Below are 19,395 nucleotides of genomic sequence, written 5' to 3'. Positions count from 1 at the left end.
ATTTCCCGTTAGTGAGTCATTTCTAGGAATCTTTTGTTAAGTAAGTTAAATTCTCTTCCCGGACTAGTGTAACAAATACATGTGTAAAGTTGAGAATTGAGACCTCTATTACCAAACCTGCTGAAATCTATAACTAAAAAGACACTATTGAAAAGACTCTTGAAACCTGTGGTAAATTTGCCAGCATCAAGTCCCACATCAAAGAATGAATTCAGGAAGACAGAAAGAATGATACAGAAATGCCAAGAGACTTACAAGGATTTACAAATACTTCATATAAACAAATTTTCAAATAGCTTTATTCAGAGTAGCCTTTCTGCTCTATTAAACATAGCAAACAGCTGCCAGATTTATTCAGACAAATAATCAACAACCATAGAAGTAAAATGGCAGAAGAAAAAGGAATTTTGGCAACAAGTCCACAGAGTACCTCAGCTATTCTCTCATGCACTTATGGTTCTGTATGGCTAGTCAGCGAAAAATCCCTCAGTCACAGCAGAGCACAAAAAATTTGATGGAAATAGCAAGTATTCTAAACAAAAGCTGAGGGAGAAAAAGGGTATACAATAATCTGCTGCTTTACATATACTTTAGCTGCACTTCTCAAAGACTGAGGATCTCCTTAACAATAAATGTGCCAAAGCCTTACTCAGTCACTTGTATGCCACTCACCTTGCTTTGCTGAGCAGATGTAAAGCAGAAAGGCAGGCGTTAGCCAGCAAAGGGTAAGAATAGCAAATATAAGAATCAATTCAATTTGTCATTGGAAAAATAAAATCACAAAGATAATTTTCTAAATAAATGCAAAGTTAGACTTAGTCATTCTTTACCACTTTTAAATAAGGTCTGAGAAAAAAGGTTCTTACAATTTTACAATCTTGTTTGAGATTTTCTTTGTGGGGTCCTTGTATAACAGGTCTCTTTGACACTATAGACTGCAAAGGCTCGGAGTAAAGTAAGTCTTCAAATGCTATAATACTGGACTTCCAGGAAGCATGCCTCTCTCCTTAGATTTGTTTGTGTCTAGTACTTTCTGGAAGTTTGATGGATATGATTTGAAGATTTCAAAATGAAGGAATCTTTGTATGATAACACCCTCCAGAGGAAAAAAAAGAAATCTTTGATTCCCATACTGTTTTTAAAGTTGCTGACTATAGCATTTAAATAAGCCCCAGTTTTATAAATGTTATCCTTAAACACATAAAAATCATTGATTTTTCCCTTTATTCATATACAAAAAAAAGTCCCTCATTTTTATTAGAAGGTATGCTTGACTATGAGCAGAATACTAATACTTGCATTGTGCTAAAAGCATTTTCTTTTTAGGTATATTTTTAACAATATTTCAGCTCTGATTTACTCAAACCATTTCTTTAATTTAGAATTTGGTCAAAAGAAAATAGAGATGTTAACACTATAATTAGGACTTTATTTTGAAGGGTAAGGCACTCTACTATATATAGGGAAGATACATTAGTAGGGAATGAAAAATAGTTTTATTATACAAAAACCCCCACAGAAACATAAGATTTATGCCAGTAGGACATTAATAAGTCTCCAATTCCTGGCAATTTTCACGAACACTAAACAGATCAGTGTATCATCAGGCTGACAAACCACAACTGTCAGAATTGAAAAGTTGATTAAGAATCAATTTATTATTTTAAAGACATATTAATCAATTTTCAAGTCTCCCTGAACTGTAAACAAACACACTTTTTAAAGGTTATTTTAGAAATGGAACATATTAACAAACATGGGGAGATTGTGTACTGACATCATGAGTGACTTTGTGTGTGTGGAAATTCATTTAGAGGCTGGTCAGAAGGGCAGCATATATTGCTTGGTACATAAAATCCCAGTAAACTGTAGTAATCTCTCACCTTGCTCTTTCTTAAAGTCTTTCTCTGACATGGCCACAGGTAAAAGCAGTTCTCCAACAGGAGGTTGGATATTAACATTGAAGCAATCATCCTTGGTACTAAAGAAAAAAAAAATCAAAGCTGACTAAATGCTTAATACATAAACATACTTCTTAATACTATGCAGCTAAATAAATGCAATTACAATACATGCCAGAATTTAAGTATAAACCTCTTGACTTAATATCACAGCTAAATAGACTTCAACATTTTCTCAAACAAAACCACTGAGAAATACATGCTATCTCAATCTCTTTTTTTTTTCCACAAAACTTGCTGAGTAAATTATATCATTTGACATAGAACTTTTCATTTTATTGATTTGATTTTGGGGATTGAATAGAGCATGTACTCTACCACTGAGTGACACTCCCAGGCCGACACAGAACTTTTAAAAACACTAGCAAGAGCAGAGTGTGGTGGTAATCCTGTAATCACAGCATTTGGGAGGCTTAGGCAGGAGAATCATAAGTTTAAGGCCAGCCTGGCTACTCAGCAAGACACTGTCTTAAACAAAACAAAACAAAAATAGCAGCAAGGTTATATAACTATTGCCAGTAGAGAAACACTGCATGCAGCATATAGAAAAGTAATATTTTATTTTTACTTTGTATACCCAAAATGTAGATGAACTACTTCAGTCAAGTGGCTATTATCTCTTTAAAAATTAGGTCTTAATACAGAATAAAGTAGAGGTTTTAGTTTTTATTTATTCTTTATTTGCATTTATTTATGTGCTCATCTGCAAAACTGCTTTTTAAATTAAAAACCCCTGTTCTCTAGTAATATTATTCACTGAAATTATGAATCAACATGTGTAAAAGTTATTTCAAATAACAGGATATGAAGAATTTAAGTGAATCTGACCCCAGTCTCACTAGAAAAAAAAAAAAAACAGAAAAAATTTTAAAAAAAGGTGAATCTGTTTCTAGTATCTCATAGGAAAAAAAAAATTGAGTACATTTATTTCACTTACCTCTCATGACATTATTATCAATAAAAATTACTAAATGTGCTTTAAATTTTTTAAAAGTTAAGATATTTGAAGTTAGGTTGATGTGTGTCAATTAGGAGTGTGCTTGGCTGCAAATAAGCAGGAAATCTAAAAGTTTCCTGAGAACCAGGTGATTATTATTTAGAATACGAGCATTCTTGGCGTTATCAAAGGCTCATTAAATGGCTTGAAGAAGCCCTCACAGACCCAGATTTCTCTAACTTTCTACTCCAACAGGCACAAAATGTAGGTATTACATGCTTTCCAGATAGCTGCAGGGACTCCTGGTACAACTTTTACATTCCAATTGAAGAGGGAAAGTGATGATGAAGGAGTAGTGAATAAATAAGCCAATCAAATATTTTCCTTTTTATCTGGAAAGCAAAAGCTTTTCTGGATATCCTGCAGAGGGACTGCTACTTTCAGGTTAGAACTGGATCCCGTGGCAGCTGGGAAGTGACAAGGGAGATGGATTATGGATATGACATACCAAACATTGGGTAAGAAACACAAAATTTATTCCAGAGTGAGGTAGGGACAAATAATATAATATGAAGATAGAGCATAAAAATCCACTTTTATGCTATTAGATCTTGCATTCTTGTAAGTTATTATTATTACTATTATTTTTGAGACAGGGTCTTGCTATGTACTGGCCTCAAATTCATGATACTCCTGGCTCAGCCTCCCTAGTGCTGGGATTACAAGTATGCACCACCATACTCAGCTCTGATTTATATTGTTTTCACACGTGGAATGTCTAAGGCAAACCAACAAACCCAATTTATTAACTCAATAAACATTGTGGAATTCAAATTTGATCCCATATACTGTGTGAATATCTAGGGATTTAAAGACAAGGGAAATTATCCCTTGGAACTCACAAGTCCAGTGGGAGGGAATGAAATGTCATGTATACTATAATGGTAAAAACTACATTAGACCTATGTGGAAAGCAATAAAGTGGATGGAAGAGGATGATTCACTTTACAGGACTGAAGCAAGGATAAGTTTATGTCCAGAGAAGAGACAGCAATCTTGTAACCTGTGTTTTGGGAATGATAAGCAGACTGGTGTGTCCACAAATGAAGCTGGTGGAGTACTGTAAGGACCACCACATACAGCATGACCATGCATCCCAACTGTTCCAGGGCAGCCCCAGTTTATGGTTGTTGTCCTGGAATCCTGTCCAGTTAAGGCCTCCTTTCATTCTTTAAAGTGTACTGATTATAGGATTACGGGTATGGATTCTTTATTCATAAAACTAAGACAAAGGTGTTTTGACATTTCTTTCTTGAAGCAATGGGAAACTACTAGAGGCTAGGTGCTGAAAGTGACTCATTTGGTACCTCAGAAACTCTAGTGGCAATGTGTAAGGCAGAGTAGGGGAGAAACCAAAGGCAGGGGTGTCTAATTAGTTGAGGCAGGTGTTTTTAGTATTTGCTGTGTATTTTACTCAGTAAATCTTAACAATGATCCTAAAAGGTAGTTTCTGTTACTCCAAATTTACTGATAAGAGAACTCAAGAAGCTAGGGTGTGACTTAATGGTAGACCACTTGCCTAGCATGCCCAGGTGCTGAAGATAAATTAACCAACATGCCCAAGGTCACACAGCTAGCAGGTGGCATTTCTGAGATTTGAACATAAGGGTATCTGACTATTATACTATGCTGCTTCCCTAGGCTGGGTAAGCCAGGGAGAATGGGGAAGATGAGCTATTTTATGGATATTCTAGAATTAGAAGGGACAGACCTGGTGATGGAGGGAACAAAAAGACTTTGTGCTATAACCATTTTTTTTCCTTTTTAATTAAAAAAAAAAAACAAAAAAAACCCTCTTTCCCAGTGCTCCTGAAGGATACTACATACTCCGTGGGTTCAAAGTGGCTACGCAGCACTGATGACAAGGAAGAAGGGTGAGAAGTGCGGAGAAGGAAGGGCACACAGGAAAAGTCTCAGTGAGTAAGCAATGGGTTTGGATGTGGGGAAAGTGATCCTGAAATGCTCTTCTTAGCAGTAAGCAATGTGTTAGGGAATAATGTATGACTCAATTTGACTGGATGTGTTTGTGCTTTTGTTGCTAATGCATGTTTTATTTTCTGAGGTTGGTGAAATGGAAAAATTGAGGAATGTCCAAAATGAGTTTTTGGAGGCAAACATAATAAAACTGGAACACCACAGTGGTAGACACTACTCATTGTTTACTCAATGTCTATTTTGTCTTTCTTCTTTTCTGACATAATTGATTTTGTTCAGGGAGACAAAGTATCCCAGTGAGTGAACAAGTGAACCAATAATGACTAATAAACAGAAGTCCACTGGGAATTTCTGGGAAAGTTTTGCTTTCTGATATAGACATGGCTCCTTTCTCTGCATTACTTTTTTTTTTTTCCCCATCCTGAAATGCAGACAGAAGCATGGAAGTGGAGTAGGCATACATCAAGTGACCCTGAGGATGAACAGCACATGTGAACAAGATGAGCACATGAAACACTAAGGTAGAAGACCTCACATCCTGAAGACATCACAGACAGCCAAATGCAAAAATCTAATATAACTACTACATAACAGATTTTCTAAGTCAATCTCATCTTCTCAGCAAGGTGTGGCTTCTAATGAAGTAGGATGGATTTTTTTTTCTTATGTTGGGGAAACATTTTTCATTTATATGAGTGTCCTAGGATATCGTCCAATTTCCACACACCTCCTTTTCTATCATTTTGCCTTCTATTCATTTCTTCTCTCTCCTTACAGCTTTTCTTTTCCCTTTTCTTCACATCTCAACTGGTTAAACATGGGACAAATAGATCTATCTCTATTTGTACAAATACATATCCTGATGTGGATAAAGATGATAAAATGACTAATGATAGATGTAAATTTATTAGAATCAAGTTACCAGATCAATGAAGTACTATTATTAGGATGGCTCTAAATAGCCTAGCTATACAGGATCAGATGGCATAATAGTTTAAGATAAGATTGTACTTGTTACACATTTAACTGTAATGCATACACTTATATATAGATAATTTCATTTCACAGACTTGTAAGATCCAAATTGGTAAATTTTGGAAATGGGGAAGCAGCTTAACTACTCTGACACTCAAATTTCTTCATCTATGAAGAACACAGTGACACTTGCCTTATAGCTAGCTTTAAACACTGAAGGAAATAAAATGCCCAGTGTAGTGCACAGTGGGTACTCAAAACCCACGTATGTGATAGGGGTGTAACATTACTGAAGCATTCTGCCACTGATGATCATGCCTATTCTTCCCTGTTACAGACAACAACTGATACCCTTAATAGATTTTTCACTAAAAATGCTCTAAAAATGAAATTGATAAACTGAAAAGTATTTTGACAGACACTGCCAAATCACCCTAAAAAGGTCGTGCCTGTTTAAGGCCCACAAATGGTGCATGAAGACTACATACTTTTCTCCACCTTCCTTGTCAAGATCACACATTGAAATTACTTCAAAAGTTTGCTAATCTGATAGGTGAAAAGTCTGTATTTTCTGAGGACTAGTGCTGTTAAACATCTTTTTACGTATACTGGCCACTTGCATTTGTTTTCTAGTAAACTGCCTGTTCTTAATGTTTCCCTCCACTTTTCTAGAGGATTCCTGTTCACTGAGTATGAGAATTCCTTATATATGCTGGTTATTATTAAACATTTCATCTGTTAAATATGCTTTGTTGCTTTCTCACTATCCTCTTTACGGTACCTAATTTTTGTTTTCTATAGAAAAGTTTTAACTTTTTAATAGCAGAACCTGTTATTTTCCTTTATATTTTTTCTGGGTATATTTTGCCCCTTCCAGCATGAAAATATTTCTCTATAAAATATTTAAACATGTTTATAGTTTTTTTTTTTTTTTTTTGGGTTGTACTGAGGTTTGAACTTAAGGCCTCATGCTTGCTATGCAGGCACTCTAACACTTGAGCCACTCCATCAGCCCTGTTATAGTGTTTAGTGATTAACACGTAAATCTACCTGGAACTCATTTTGGAAAAATCTGTGGGAGGAAGCTACCTTCATTTTTCCCAAGTGACAGTCCACATCATTTACTGATTTGAAATGCTACTTTCATGACATAGAAAATATCTAAATTCCGTATATGGATTCATTGGTTCCTATACCAATACTAATTGTACCAAATGAAAGTATTCTTATGGCCTTAATGAATACTTTTCAGTTATTATAAAGACTTTTTCATTACAATTATTTTGATTTCACTTGACATTTTATTTTCCATTTGAATTTCAGGAATATGACAAATTCCTTGAAAAGTCTACTGGAATTTAACTTAGGATCACAGGAAACTTGAGACTAATTTGAGGGAGAATACTTTCTCTCACTTAAGAACACAGTATATTTATTTATTTTTGCAGTACTGGGGCTTGAATTCAGGGCCTTCACCTTGAGCTACTCCACCAGTCCTATTTTTCGTGAAGGGTTTTTTTGAGATAAGGTCTCGCATAACTATTTGCCCAGGCTGGCTTTGATCCATGATCCTCCTGATCTCTGCCTCCTGAGTAGCTAGGATTATAGGCATGAGCCACTGGTGCCCAGCTTGTTTCTATTTCTTTATATTTTATCTTCTTTTAATGGCCTTTAGGAAAGTTTCAGGCCATCCTCCTGTAGATACTTGCACCGCCTTTTAAAACTCATTGTTTAAATAGATTTTTTTTTCTTAATTGCAAGACTTTTTGGATTAATAATTATATACAATAAAAAACTGTAATTTTATCTTTTTTTCTAGGATTTACCACCCCAAGTGATGAGCCCATATTGTCCTTTTGGGTTTTAAAGTCCTATTAGGATGCAGTCTTATGTAATGACACAGTATGGTTACTTTCTTTTTCCTTTGGTCTAGGAAAGTTTAAATAATAGAGATGCCATCTTTTTTTTTTAATTTAAGTTCTGACACAACTTAGCCTTTTTTAATCCTAATTTTTTAAATTATTTATTTGGCAGTAATGGGGTTTGAACTCAGGGCCTTGTGATGGTTAGTCAGCCACTCTACCACATGAGTCATAACTCTAGCCCTTTTTGCTTTAGTTATTTTTCAGATGGAGTCTCACATCTTTGCCCAAGCACTAACTTCAGATTACTTATGCCTCCCATATAGCTGGAATTATAGATGCAATCACCATGCCCAGCTATTTGAGATGGAGCTTCACTAACTTTTTGCCTAGGACGGCCTTGAACTGTGATTCTCCTGAGTAGCTGGAATTACAAGGCATATGTCACCACATGTGTCACTTTTTTTCTTTTAATCATATTAGACCATAGTTTACCCATACACATATTCTATAATTATGTACGTTTAAAAATGTGTATTTTCTGTACTCAGGAAATAAGGAATCCTTCATAAACACATGTATCTTAGGTAAAGCTTGACCAGTGAATTATTAAAGTTGTATATCTACAGTTGTCTATCTATCCTTTGTTAGTTTCTGTTTAGTGTGTTAAACACACATGATCATGGCTTGGTCAGTTTCTCGTATTATTTGTATTCATTTCTACAGTATAAATTACAAAGCTATGTTTAAAGGTTTGTAACTGTCATTTTCTTGGAGGATTGCAATGAACAAGAATTAACAAGATAGTTTATGTTTTTTCTAGTTTTAACACATCTATCTGACAGACACATATATACACTCTTTTCAACATTTCTGGGCCATCCTCTTTTAGGTAGGGTTCTTATAAATAACATTGTGGAAATTTTTTTGCCTGCTTAATATGAGTAAAATTTAATTTGTTGTCATGAATTGTAAGAATAAGTAGGGTGCATAACATATGGCTCCTGCCAACCATCTTATTTTGTTTTTATTTACCATGGTTTTTCCTCTCAACCAAGGTAAACAGATGAAGTTTTAATTGCCCTTTTCTTCTTCAATTTAGTTGTTTGGAAGTCATCAGGCCTCATATTTTGATTATTTTAAGGTGATAGTTAATATTTTAAACCATATTTAAACTTCTTTTTGCCATCTATCGATCCTCTTGCCAAACCTAAAAATAATTCTAGTTTACCATCACTTCTCACACTTGTCCATGTTGGGCTTTGGGTTCTGGCTATTAATACTTATTTTTCATATTATATGTCAACTATTTTTCACAGCAATAGATTTTACAAGTAGAATTCTTTACTCACTGTATCTCCCCCACCCCTTATTCTGTGTCATTCACTGTCTCAGAGTTAAAAAAAAATTTCCATCCTTTTACAAAGGGTTTGTGTTCAGTAAACTGATAGAATCTTTATCTGAGAAATGTCTAGTTAGTATCCTCAAAAATGTAAAGGTCATGTCTATGCCTTGTGGCCTCCAGAATTGGTGAGAAATCCTATTTCATTCTCATCATTCTTTCTTAGGTAAGTGGTCTTCTTTCTACTCAGGAAAATATTAGGGTAGATTTTTTCCTTATCAAAAATTTCACAAGGATGTGGTCTTTCTGTCTTTCACATTTATCCTGTTTGGACTCTGATGGGCCCTTTCAATTTGAGGGTTTGTGTTGTCTTTTGCTTGGGAAAATGCTCGTATATAATTTACTTCTTTTAATTATTTCTTATTTTCTTTCCTCATAAGATCTATTAGATGAATTTTTAACCATTCTTTCTTATTTTCATCTCTTTTTCTTTTTGCTTTCTATTCCAGTTGATTTCCTGGAAAGCAGGAAACACTAGGTAAGTATTCAGCTGTTTCCACTCTATTATGTATCATAAGATTTCATGTTGTAAGTTTAAGTCTCCAAGAATTCTTAAAAAATTTTCTAACTGCTCCTTTTTCACAGCAAGAATTATGTTCTAGCTTTATGGATGTAGTATTCTCTTGAATCAGGTATTCTGATTTTTAGAGAAACTTTCTTCTTTTTAAAATTACCTGATCCCTTCATGGTCCAGGGGCCTTGTAATCATCTTAAACCTTCTCTTTCAAGTTGCTGCTTTCCCTTTAAAGTCTGGTCATCCTATATTATCCAATTACATTTATAATATAATAGGCTCAATTAACACAGCTAGTTGTACTACTTATTAGCAGTGAGATTTTAGGTAAATTTCTTAATCTTCCTGTGTCCTATAAAATGGGGGTAATAATACTTATATAAGATTGTTGTGAAAATTAAACAAATTGACACACATAATTGCAAGTGTTTAGAAGAGTGCCTAGCACACGGTAGGTACCTGGTAAATACTAGTGATGATTATTGACAAGTATTACTATGGAATCTAGTATCTTCTTCCAAGGGTGGACTAAATAGACTATTAAATGATTGACAAACTGACTGGTTACATGGACGTGAAGTTGGCAGACAGGTAGGCAATGGTTGCTCCTCTCCATCAACTAACATAAGTCACTTTACCCTAGGAGTAGAGGATTTGAGATCACCCTCTTAGCTAGAACTGCATTTCATCTCATCTCTGTCTTCTTCACACAAATTCAAACCCTTCTCTGGCCTGGTGGTTCCCCATATCCACACCTAAAGTCATTTCCAGGCAAACTGTTCATTTTATTTACAGTGCTATTCTTAGACATCAAATTAAATATGTATGTTGTCTGCTAGTAAAGGCAAGGTTGAGAACTGGAGGTTGGAAATAATTATTTAACTCCCTCATGCCTGCCTTAATTAAGACCCCCTATGCATTTTGTGCTTGATATTCTCACAGAAAAATATTATTATAGTATTTTTCTCCCGTGAGTGTTTTGTTCTGTGATTTTTATTTTTTCTCTTATTGTTTATCTACTCCCATTTGCTCTCTGTCAATAATTCTTCACAACTTTCTGGACAGCTAATGACATTTTTGCTTTCTTTTTTTTGGTGATCATTCTCTTTTTAAGAAAATGCTTTCTGTTTTTTTAGTAGATTTTTAGACAAAAGGAAGCATCAGTCTCTTTAGCTAACTGAAACCAAACCACATTGTTTTTCATACTCGTTAATACAGTCATGCCTCCTAACAACAAGGATGAAGAGGTGTTTATGTACTATGTTGACTTTTAGAGATACATTTATTTATATTATATATATTTTCAATCTCATAAGAACTTAATAACTTGATAACCATTTAAAATGCAAAACTAAAGGAGAAATTAATGGTTATCAAGTATCCATAAAATATATAACTGAAGATAATATTTCTATCTCTCTGAGTAATCATGATATAAAGTTACTGTTGGTCTCTTCTAATAAACAGGAGTACGTGAAAGGCTTATTGTTCATGCTCTCAGCATTACTGGAGGCTTCTGATCAACAATGCTCTTATTAGCCATAATTTTATGTATTGATTAGTATAATGTATTTCAAAGAAAAAATTCAATATCAGCCATTCTTGCTTTCTTTTTCTTTTTATTGAACTACCAAGACTAATATAGCACATCACTAACCAAAAAGTGCTATTTACTATGCAAAAGGCACAGTCAGTGATTGGCACCTAAGACCAATTGATCTACCTATTACCACCATCTCCCTACCCCCACTAGCACTACTATGAAGCTATTGATTGAAACACTGTCGATCGGTTTCCATTTTCTGATTTGGGGCAGGCCAATTAAGAAAGTGAGTAATTGTGATTACACTGCTTCAAAATCAATTACATTTGATGCAAGACAAAGTGCTCTTTTTGGAACACACACACACACACAAATTTTTGATCTAGCATGCTTTTGTGCTTACTAAAACCTAAAATAAGTAACTAGCTTATACCTTCACAGTACAAAAACATATTAATGTAAGTACTTAAAATTACTGAGGCTATTTTCTATGTGAAGTAAACTTACCACTTTTCTAAAATTAATTTAAGAGACATAGAGAAGAAAATTGTTCAACTATACTCCCCAATGTAAGATAAAAATCAACGCTATCTGCTTATTTATCTCTAGATGGACTTGGTTAATTGTGGAAGACAAAACACCAATGCTATCCAAAGTACTACAAGAGAAGTTGTCATAATAAAAAAACTTGAAAAGTAAGAATATACACTGATTATGTAATAATCAAAAGGTTCTTTATATAAATTTGTAAGATCAAAGATTTTTTTAGTTTTTAATTTTGGTCTACTGTGGTACATGAGCTTTGTCATTGGGCTCACATTGTCCAAATCATTAAAATGAATATACCTCTGGTGTTGGAGGCAAATCTATTTAGAGTGATGTTACTCATAGTCTGGTGTTCAGTAATATTGATCTGTGTTGTTTGTCTAATAGAAAAATAATAAACAATTACTAGACAATGTTGGGAAAAGTAATCAGTTTTTATATATCACTAATATAGCAGACCTCCCAAAACATAAAGGTGATGATCTGCATAAAATCAATGTGCTATGCTACATTGCTTATATTCATCACTGCAGGTTCTCAGCAATAAAAGGTGTAACATTAGGCCGGAATTACTGGTAAACTGAAAAGGTATGTGAAAATGAAGGGCTCACTATATTTAATCTATAAATTTATTTTGAAATGTCCTTATCCTAAACTTGGGAATTTTAAATCATAACAAATTCTGTTCTAAGCTGGCTAAAATTCAGAAAAATAAAACATCTCAATAGTTTCTTAGAATAAAAGCAAAGCAACTCAAATTATGTCCTATATTAGAAAAACAAAAATGAAAGGAATTCAAAGATAATTCCCAAAGACTCATGAATGTAATAGCTTTGTACTAATTTGCTAATAGCTGCTGGATTTCATCAGAAATGTACATTATATAAAAAGAGTAATGACAATAAAATCTAAACCTAAAAAAACTTTTTTTAATAGTATTTGGCCATGAAACCTTTGGCAATTGCATAAATGCTCACATAAGCAGTTTGTAAATTAAGGTAAGAAGGGGAAAATGTATAGGTTTAGAAGCAGTAATATGCTACCAAAGAACCTCATCTCAAAATGACAAACTTTTTCAAAAGGAACCTTCCCTGGGCTATTCATTAATATCACTAAAATTTTTATTTTCTCCAGAATTTTCCAAAACTGTAATGTTAAAATAAGTGAAAAATTATTTAGCAGTGTCCTCTTTAACCAACAAATCGAAATATGGCAGAATGTAATGGCTACGTGTGTAAGAAATACTAAAAATATCCATATTGTACACAATTCAACAGTTACTCATGGCAGACTAAACACTGTCAAAGAAAAATGCATTTGTTTAAATATTTTGTCTCTCAGAAAAAAACTGTTAAAAGCCTAGCTTTTGATCTGCTATCCTTTACCGGTAATACAAAAAAACAGAAGAACAATCGAACTTACCACAACTGGAAACTGGCAGTCTGTGTAGAATCACAAAAGTCAATACCCATTGAAACAGTAATGGATCCCTCAGGCTCAAGAGAGTCTAGGAAATAAGATAATTTAGACATAAAAACATGGTGGGTGTGGAAAAGAAGCAAGCTAAATACTGAACATTTATGGAATGTTTCTATAATTTGGTTAAAGTAGCCAAATTTAATGATGGCTTATAAGAAAAATTTTAAACAAGATTATTAAGGAAATCACTCACTATGAAGATTTTTTCCCTAATTTAACTCTGCACAAACTCCAATTATACCACATTATATCTATTTGTTTCAGAGACCCATTTTCCTGAGAAATTCTACATTTTATCCTATTGTCTCCATAGGCATTGAAAGTGAGAAGGATATGTGTTCTTGTTTAGAACACTGGTATTCGACTTTTGGAGTTTATAAAAGATTATACACTTAAAACTATAAACTAGGGGCTGGTACAGTAGCTGAAGTGGTACAGCACTTGCCTAACAAGTGAAAGGCCAAGTTCAACCCCTAGTACCGCAAAACAAACAAAAAATAAAAACATACAGGATATATATTCTAAACATAAAAAGTAAATTTTAAACAATGTTCCAAATTTTCAATTGAAGAAAAATCCAACTTAAAAATGCAAGTTAAAACAAAGTTGGAAGAAGAAATTATGATATATTCATAAATTAGTTAAGAAAATGGGCATTACTGAAACCAAACTAACTGCTTTTCAAAGAATTACCAAAAGAAAATGAATGTCATGCTTTATTACCTTTACAAAACAAATAAAATGACAGTATACAGATTTGGTAAATGTTTCTATATCTCCAGATATCAACTAACCAAGTGTGGAAAATAACTATATTAACATATAATACTGGCTTTACATTTAGCTTTATCTATTCTATATACATCTTGTTATATGTAGTCATATTTTAGTGAGCACACTTCTAATGCAGTAGACTGGGACTGTTCTAGGGCTTCTTGGTAAGTATGATTTGTCATTTACCAACAGAGTTACCAAAGGATAATTCAATAAGCCTACTATACTAAAAATTATGTCTCATAGCCTCAATGCAGATTAGACATTATGAGGGCACTTGCTTGATACTGACTTTAAAATGCTATTGCTTTGCTGTTTCTAGTTTGAATTTCATTTGTTTAGAAGTCTTTTTACCAGTTTGTTACTCTATAACATAAGCCTTACTGCTTAAGTCTTTGGCAAACAAACTTTTATGTAGAGTGTGTATGTGTAGGATATATATCCTAAGCTACATTTTCTCATCAGTTCATAGCTCTGTGTCAGTCTCATTGCTCAAGACTATTTTTTTTTGTCACATTGGGGATGGAACCCAGGGCATCACATGTGCTAAGCAAGTACTCTACCTCTGAGCTATATCCCCAGCCCTAAGGTTGTTCTTTAATGAATCCTTAATATCTTCTTCTGGTCTTGTTTGTATCTGACACCACATCAGTAGCAAATTCTATCACTTTTAAAACAGGATTTAGATCTCTCTACATGGGGTATTCTTGTATTTCATTTGACCAAGTGACAGCTCTCAAGATGTCCTGTTGATAGGATTCTTTAACACTGTTTAATACTGCCTTCAGTCTTAAGATAATTAACAGTGAGTTTAGTCTCATGCTAATTCTGGAGAACAGTTCATGATCAATGGCATGTTTTATTACATGAGTGCTACAACAGCAAAATGATGAGCATAAAATTATTCATATAATGGATTTATATAATGTTTGGAGCTTAATAAATTGGTAAAGCTTACCCAATTAGATGACTATATTTGCATATTGCTTCTGGATTTGCTATGTTCCTAAGATGCCTACGTATAAACGGCTGAAAAACACTGCCTCTATTATGTCACACCATTGATAATGAAAAATGGAATCACACAGGACATCTACTTTGATTGGACAGTTGTACGGTAACTAATAAAATCTTAGCTGAACTCAAATTTGTGAAGTGTCAATAAAAAGTCACTGAATATAGTGCAGACAGCCTATTCTGTATTTTTTAAAATCTCCTATCTTTTTGGAAAACATGGCACATTATTCATGATATTTTTTGCAAGGAATCCAGTTTCATAGTAGGGCAAAATTCAGGTGAAAGTCAAAGTATATTATAGACAAAAGAAAACAGATAGGTGACGAACAAGGAAACTGCTGGACCCCTTAATATGTGCGTATGTGCTTAATGAATAAAACATCTTCACAAAAACATGAAAACATAGTATATACTTTTTGTTGCATTCTTAAGATGCTTTCAGAAGAATAATTTAGATATATCATGTTCTGTACTGCTACTGTAATCTATTGGTAATAGAGTCTTTCCATACATACTGCATGGGAAAGAACTCTCCATCTTAAAAGAACTTAAAGGCATCTAATAAATGCCAACAAAATGAATGAAACATTACAGTCATAAAAATTTGCCTAAGAATGGAAAAAGAAAAGCCCATAATAGTACTAAGGCAATGGTTTATATTCATATTTTATTTCTGTGTGAAGGTCATACTTTGAAATTTATTATATTTATTTCTTCTACTCTACATAGGCCAATAAAAGGTCAACTCATCAACTCATTATGCCAGCCCAAGGAAACATTAATACTGTTCTACTGTTTTAACCTTTGGATAACATTTTCAACCTTCAGACAATTCATATATCAGCTGCTTGACACTTCTTAAACTAAACTAATTTTTTAACTAGGTAAAAAAGGGCTAGATTACAAGTAAGAAAAAGATCACAAATTGGTATAATCTATAGTTCTTTGGCAATATATTAACTTTGCAAAACAATTCAATAAAAACCAGATACCTTGATTCTTTAAATTGAATCTTAATTACCAAAATATAAAAAAATGGCATTAAGTGTATTCTAAAATCAACCTACTTTAACTCAGCTTTTCTTTACTTTGGTTGCTTATAAAGATCTACCAGGCTTTGTGCATTATGAATAGTTTTATTTCTTTGAGAAAAATGTAACACAAAAAATGATGTCTTTTACTAAAGGACTCATGGAAAGTACAGGAAAGAATCCTGCAATGCTAGAGTTCAGATGAAGAAAAAAGGAATAGTTACAGGAAATAATGAGCAAAGAATTACCAAATTTGGACTTATCATAGTCAATAGGATTTGCTTACTTGAAGCATTATAAAAAGGAACACTTTGGAGATCTCTGACAGTAACATTTTGAGGCAACAACAACACAACCTTATGCTACTTTTAACTAAAACTGTGTCTAAGCTTCTCCCAACTATACCTTAGGATTGTCTCCACTGATAAAAAATTATATAAACAGAGACAGACATCCTAAATATTCCAGCATTTCAAACCAAAGAAGACAACTGTTACATTTTTAAAGGTCACAGTTTTGGCAAAATACTTAAAACCTGCAAGGGGGATGACAAATGGCCACTGACACTCCACTAGGCACTGGAGAGTGGGTGCTGCATAGGAAAGCACCTGCTGCCCAGCACCAGCTGGCTGCTGCACACAGGGATAAAGGACCAGCATTGTCCTATCTTACTGATAAATGCAGGCATATACTGTGGGCTCTTCTAGAGTCTATGCAGGGGCAGGAACACAAGAAGACTGTACACATCCTCTCACTCTTCACTCCCTTTACTTGTCCACTTATAGAATGTGAAAAGAATCAGGAAAGGGCTTTGAGATATGGGAAGTACTATATTCAAAAAAGCAGACTAATTTTCTAGCTTTTAATATACAACAAGCCACTTAAAATCAGGCAGGGAAGGAAGTGACCATGAGAGGAGGTGAAGGAAGGTGATGCAGATAAGTAAAATGGAAAGGCAATTTTGACTCTGCAAATTTATCCTTTCATCACTATTAGGATTACTATTTCTGGGACCTGATTCACTATGGGCAAAGAAATTATTTCTCTTGTATGATAAATGCAGTTTAAAAAGGGAAAACAGGGTTGGGCCATATCTCAGGGGTACAGCACTTTGTCTAGTATGTGTTCATACTAGACGGTGCTGGATTGATCTCTGGCGCCATCACCAAAAAAAAAAAAAACAAAAAACAGGAAGGGGGAGAACACAAATGCAAATTGAGCGTAACATTCAATAAAATAATGTTCTTCTTTACATTTTTTTACTAATTAAGAATCTACTTTTAAAATGAAAACATTTGATTAGTTAACATGAAGTTTTAAATGAGAATTAATATTTACCTATTGGATTAAAAACATGCATTTGCATGCCTATAGGAAGTTTGTTCCCCCCTATATGGATGTTTTCTATCTTTCGATCAGAAGTATTATTCAGTGTTATTTGTACGGAGACCATTTTATCGCCAAAAATGCAAGGTTGTCTTGGAAAGAAATAATGGGCAGCAAGTCCTTTTCCACTCATTCGATGAAGCAGCACATGTGTTTTCATTGGTACAAAGACAGGAGTACTGACCTATTCAACATGAGGAAAAGAAACAAAATGATGAATTAGCAAATATCGTTGTTAATTCTTTTAGAAAATAAATAGTTGACACTTAATTTCTGGTTTCCCTGAAGTATTATATAAGCCACAATGACAAACATTAGAAAGTATCACACACTTAGACATTAGTCAGAAATGATACAAAAATGTAAATGCCTTCAAAATAGCATTAAAATTTTTCTGTACTCTTTAGATATATATTAAGATATTTAGGTAATATAAGAAGAAAATAACCTTAGTTATATAAAAAAAAAAAATTCCCTTTTTTTTTTTGAGCCAGGATCTTGCTTTGTTGTAGCCCAGGCTGGCCTCAAACTCAAGATTCTCCTCCTCCTGTCTCAGTTGAGTGCTGGGATTATAGCTGTGTGCAACCACACCCAGTATACATAAATATAATTCTTTTGAAAAAGAGTTTCTAAGCTTTTTGTTGTTTTTTTCCCAGATCTTTTATCTATAGCCATCTTTGTTAACACTGCTATTAGTTTTAATAGCTTGTCCACTGGTTTTCTTGGACGTTTCAACTTTAAGATAGCATCATCTACCAACAATAGACATCTTGTGCCTTCATTTTCAATTCTGACTCTGAACTTTTTTTATTTTGCCTTGAATTTCTTTCACTGTAAACTGAAGACCATGGCCTGCAGTTTAAGTCAGCTTCTTCCTTTGCTTCAATGATTAAAAAGATCTTCCCTAGCATGATAGTCAAGCATTTTAAGTTTTCAGAGCATTTCTGCTTCTCAATGTGGTTTCTCTTACTTGAATAAAAGTTATTTTCAGCTGGGTGTGGTGGTGGACACCTGTAATTCCAGAACTTGGGAGGCTGAGGCAGGAAGACCTCGAGTTTGAGGTAGCCTGGACTGTAAGATTCTGTATCAAAAAACAAAACTATTTTCAAAGCTCTTCTGTTTTAATGTTCAAGAAACCCTATTATAATTTCTCATGTGTTGATTAGAATAATCCCAAGTAGCAATCCTTAGCAGTGAACATTTGCTCAAAGATATAGTGGGCTGGGCTGGGAATGCACAGACTCTGGGTTTGAACCCCAGTACCACAGAGAAAGGATATAATGTGTAACTAACACAGACATTGAGCAAGTTTATGTGAGTACAGTGTTATGTGTGCATATAGAGATCATATATTTATTGATATATACTCAACAGGAATCTTATTTTTCTCCCATAAATTCCCACACCACAGGAGTTTTAACAATCAATCTTAAACAGAGCGCTTAGCTAGCTAATTATATTTTCCAGTATTACATGTTGATTTCCTTCATTAGATGATAAGCACACTGGAGACTCTGCCCAGGTCTCACTTTTTTTCTATACTGTTCCCGGGATGTAATTATCATAAAGTTATTAAACAGATATTTGAAGTAGGAGTTTTACTTCTTTGGAAACTTGTGTAAGGTTGAGCTGCATATAATAAGGGGAAAGAAAGACAAAACTGTAATGTCAATATGAGTATGATTTGAAAGTTAGTGAGCTTAGTGTTATTAGAAGGAGGTGGAAATCTTTACCAAGTGAGGCCTCATGAGAGGTTTTATGTTGCTGGAGGCATGTCCTTAAAGGAGACAGTGGGATACAAGTCTCTTCCTCTTACTCTTTTTGGTTCCTGGAAAGTAGCTTGCTCTACCACCTACTCCCCATTATTCATTACATGTTGCCTTGCCATAGATCCAAAAGGAATGGGCCCACTTGATCATGGACTGAAACCTCCAAACCCGTGGGCTGAAATGAACCTTCCCTGTTTTTTTAAA

General features: G+C 34.0%; 1 protein-coding gene across 2 annotated transcripts in view; it reads right to left on the bottom strand.

The window, feature by feature from the left end:
- Ap3b1 (adaptor related protein complex 3 subunit beta 1) overlaps positions 1-19,395 on the bottom strand; it is a 229,497-nt gene that overhangs the window by 15,275 nt on the left and 194,827 nt on the right. For both annotated transcript variants that reach the window (XM_074077237.1, XM_020184110.2), the window contains 3 exons: positions 17,375-17,606; positions 13,158-13,242; positions 1,884-1,981 (listed from right to left, as the gene is read on the bottom strand). In XM_074077237.1, coding sequence (XP_073933338.1) covers positions 1,884-1,981; positions 13,158-13,242; positions 17,375-17,606 — 415 coding nt within the window. The remainder of the gene's footprint in view (positions 1-1,883; positions 1,982-13,157; positions 13,243-17,374; positions 17,607-19,395) is intronic.

This window comes from Castor canadensis, chromosome 6 (assembly GCF_047511655.1).
Source record: "Castor canadensis chromosome 6, mCasCan1.hap1v2, whole genome shotgun sequence".
NCBI lineage: Eukaryota > Metazoa > Chordata > Mammalia > Rodentia > Castoridae > Castor > Castor canadensis.
The sequence above is the reverse complement of the archived record's forward strand: the minus strand, read 5'-3'. Positions and strand labels throughout refer to the sequence as shown.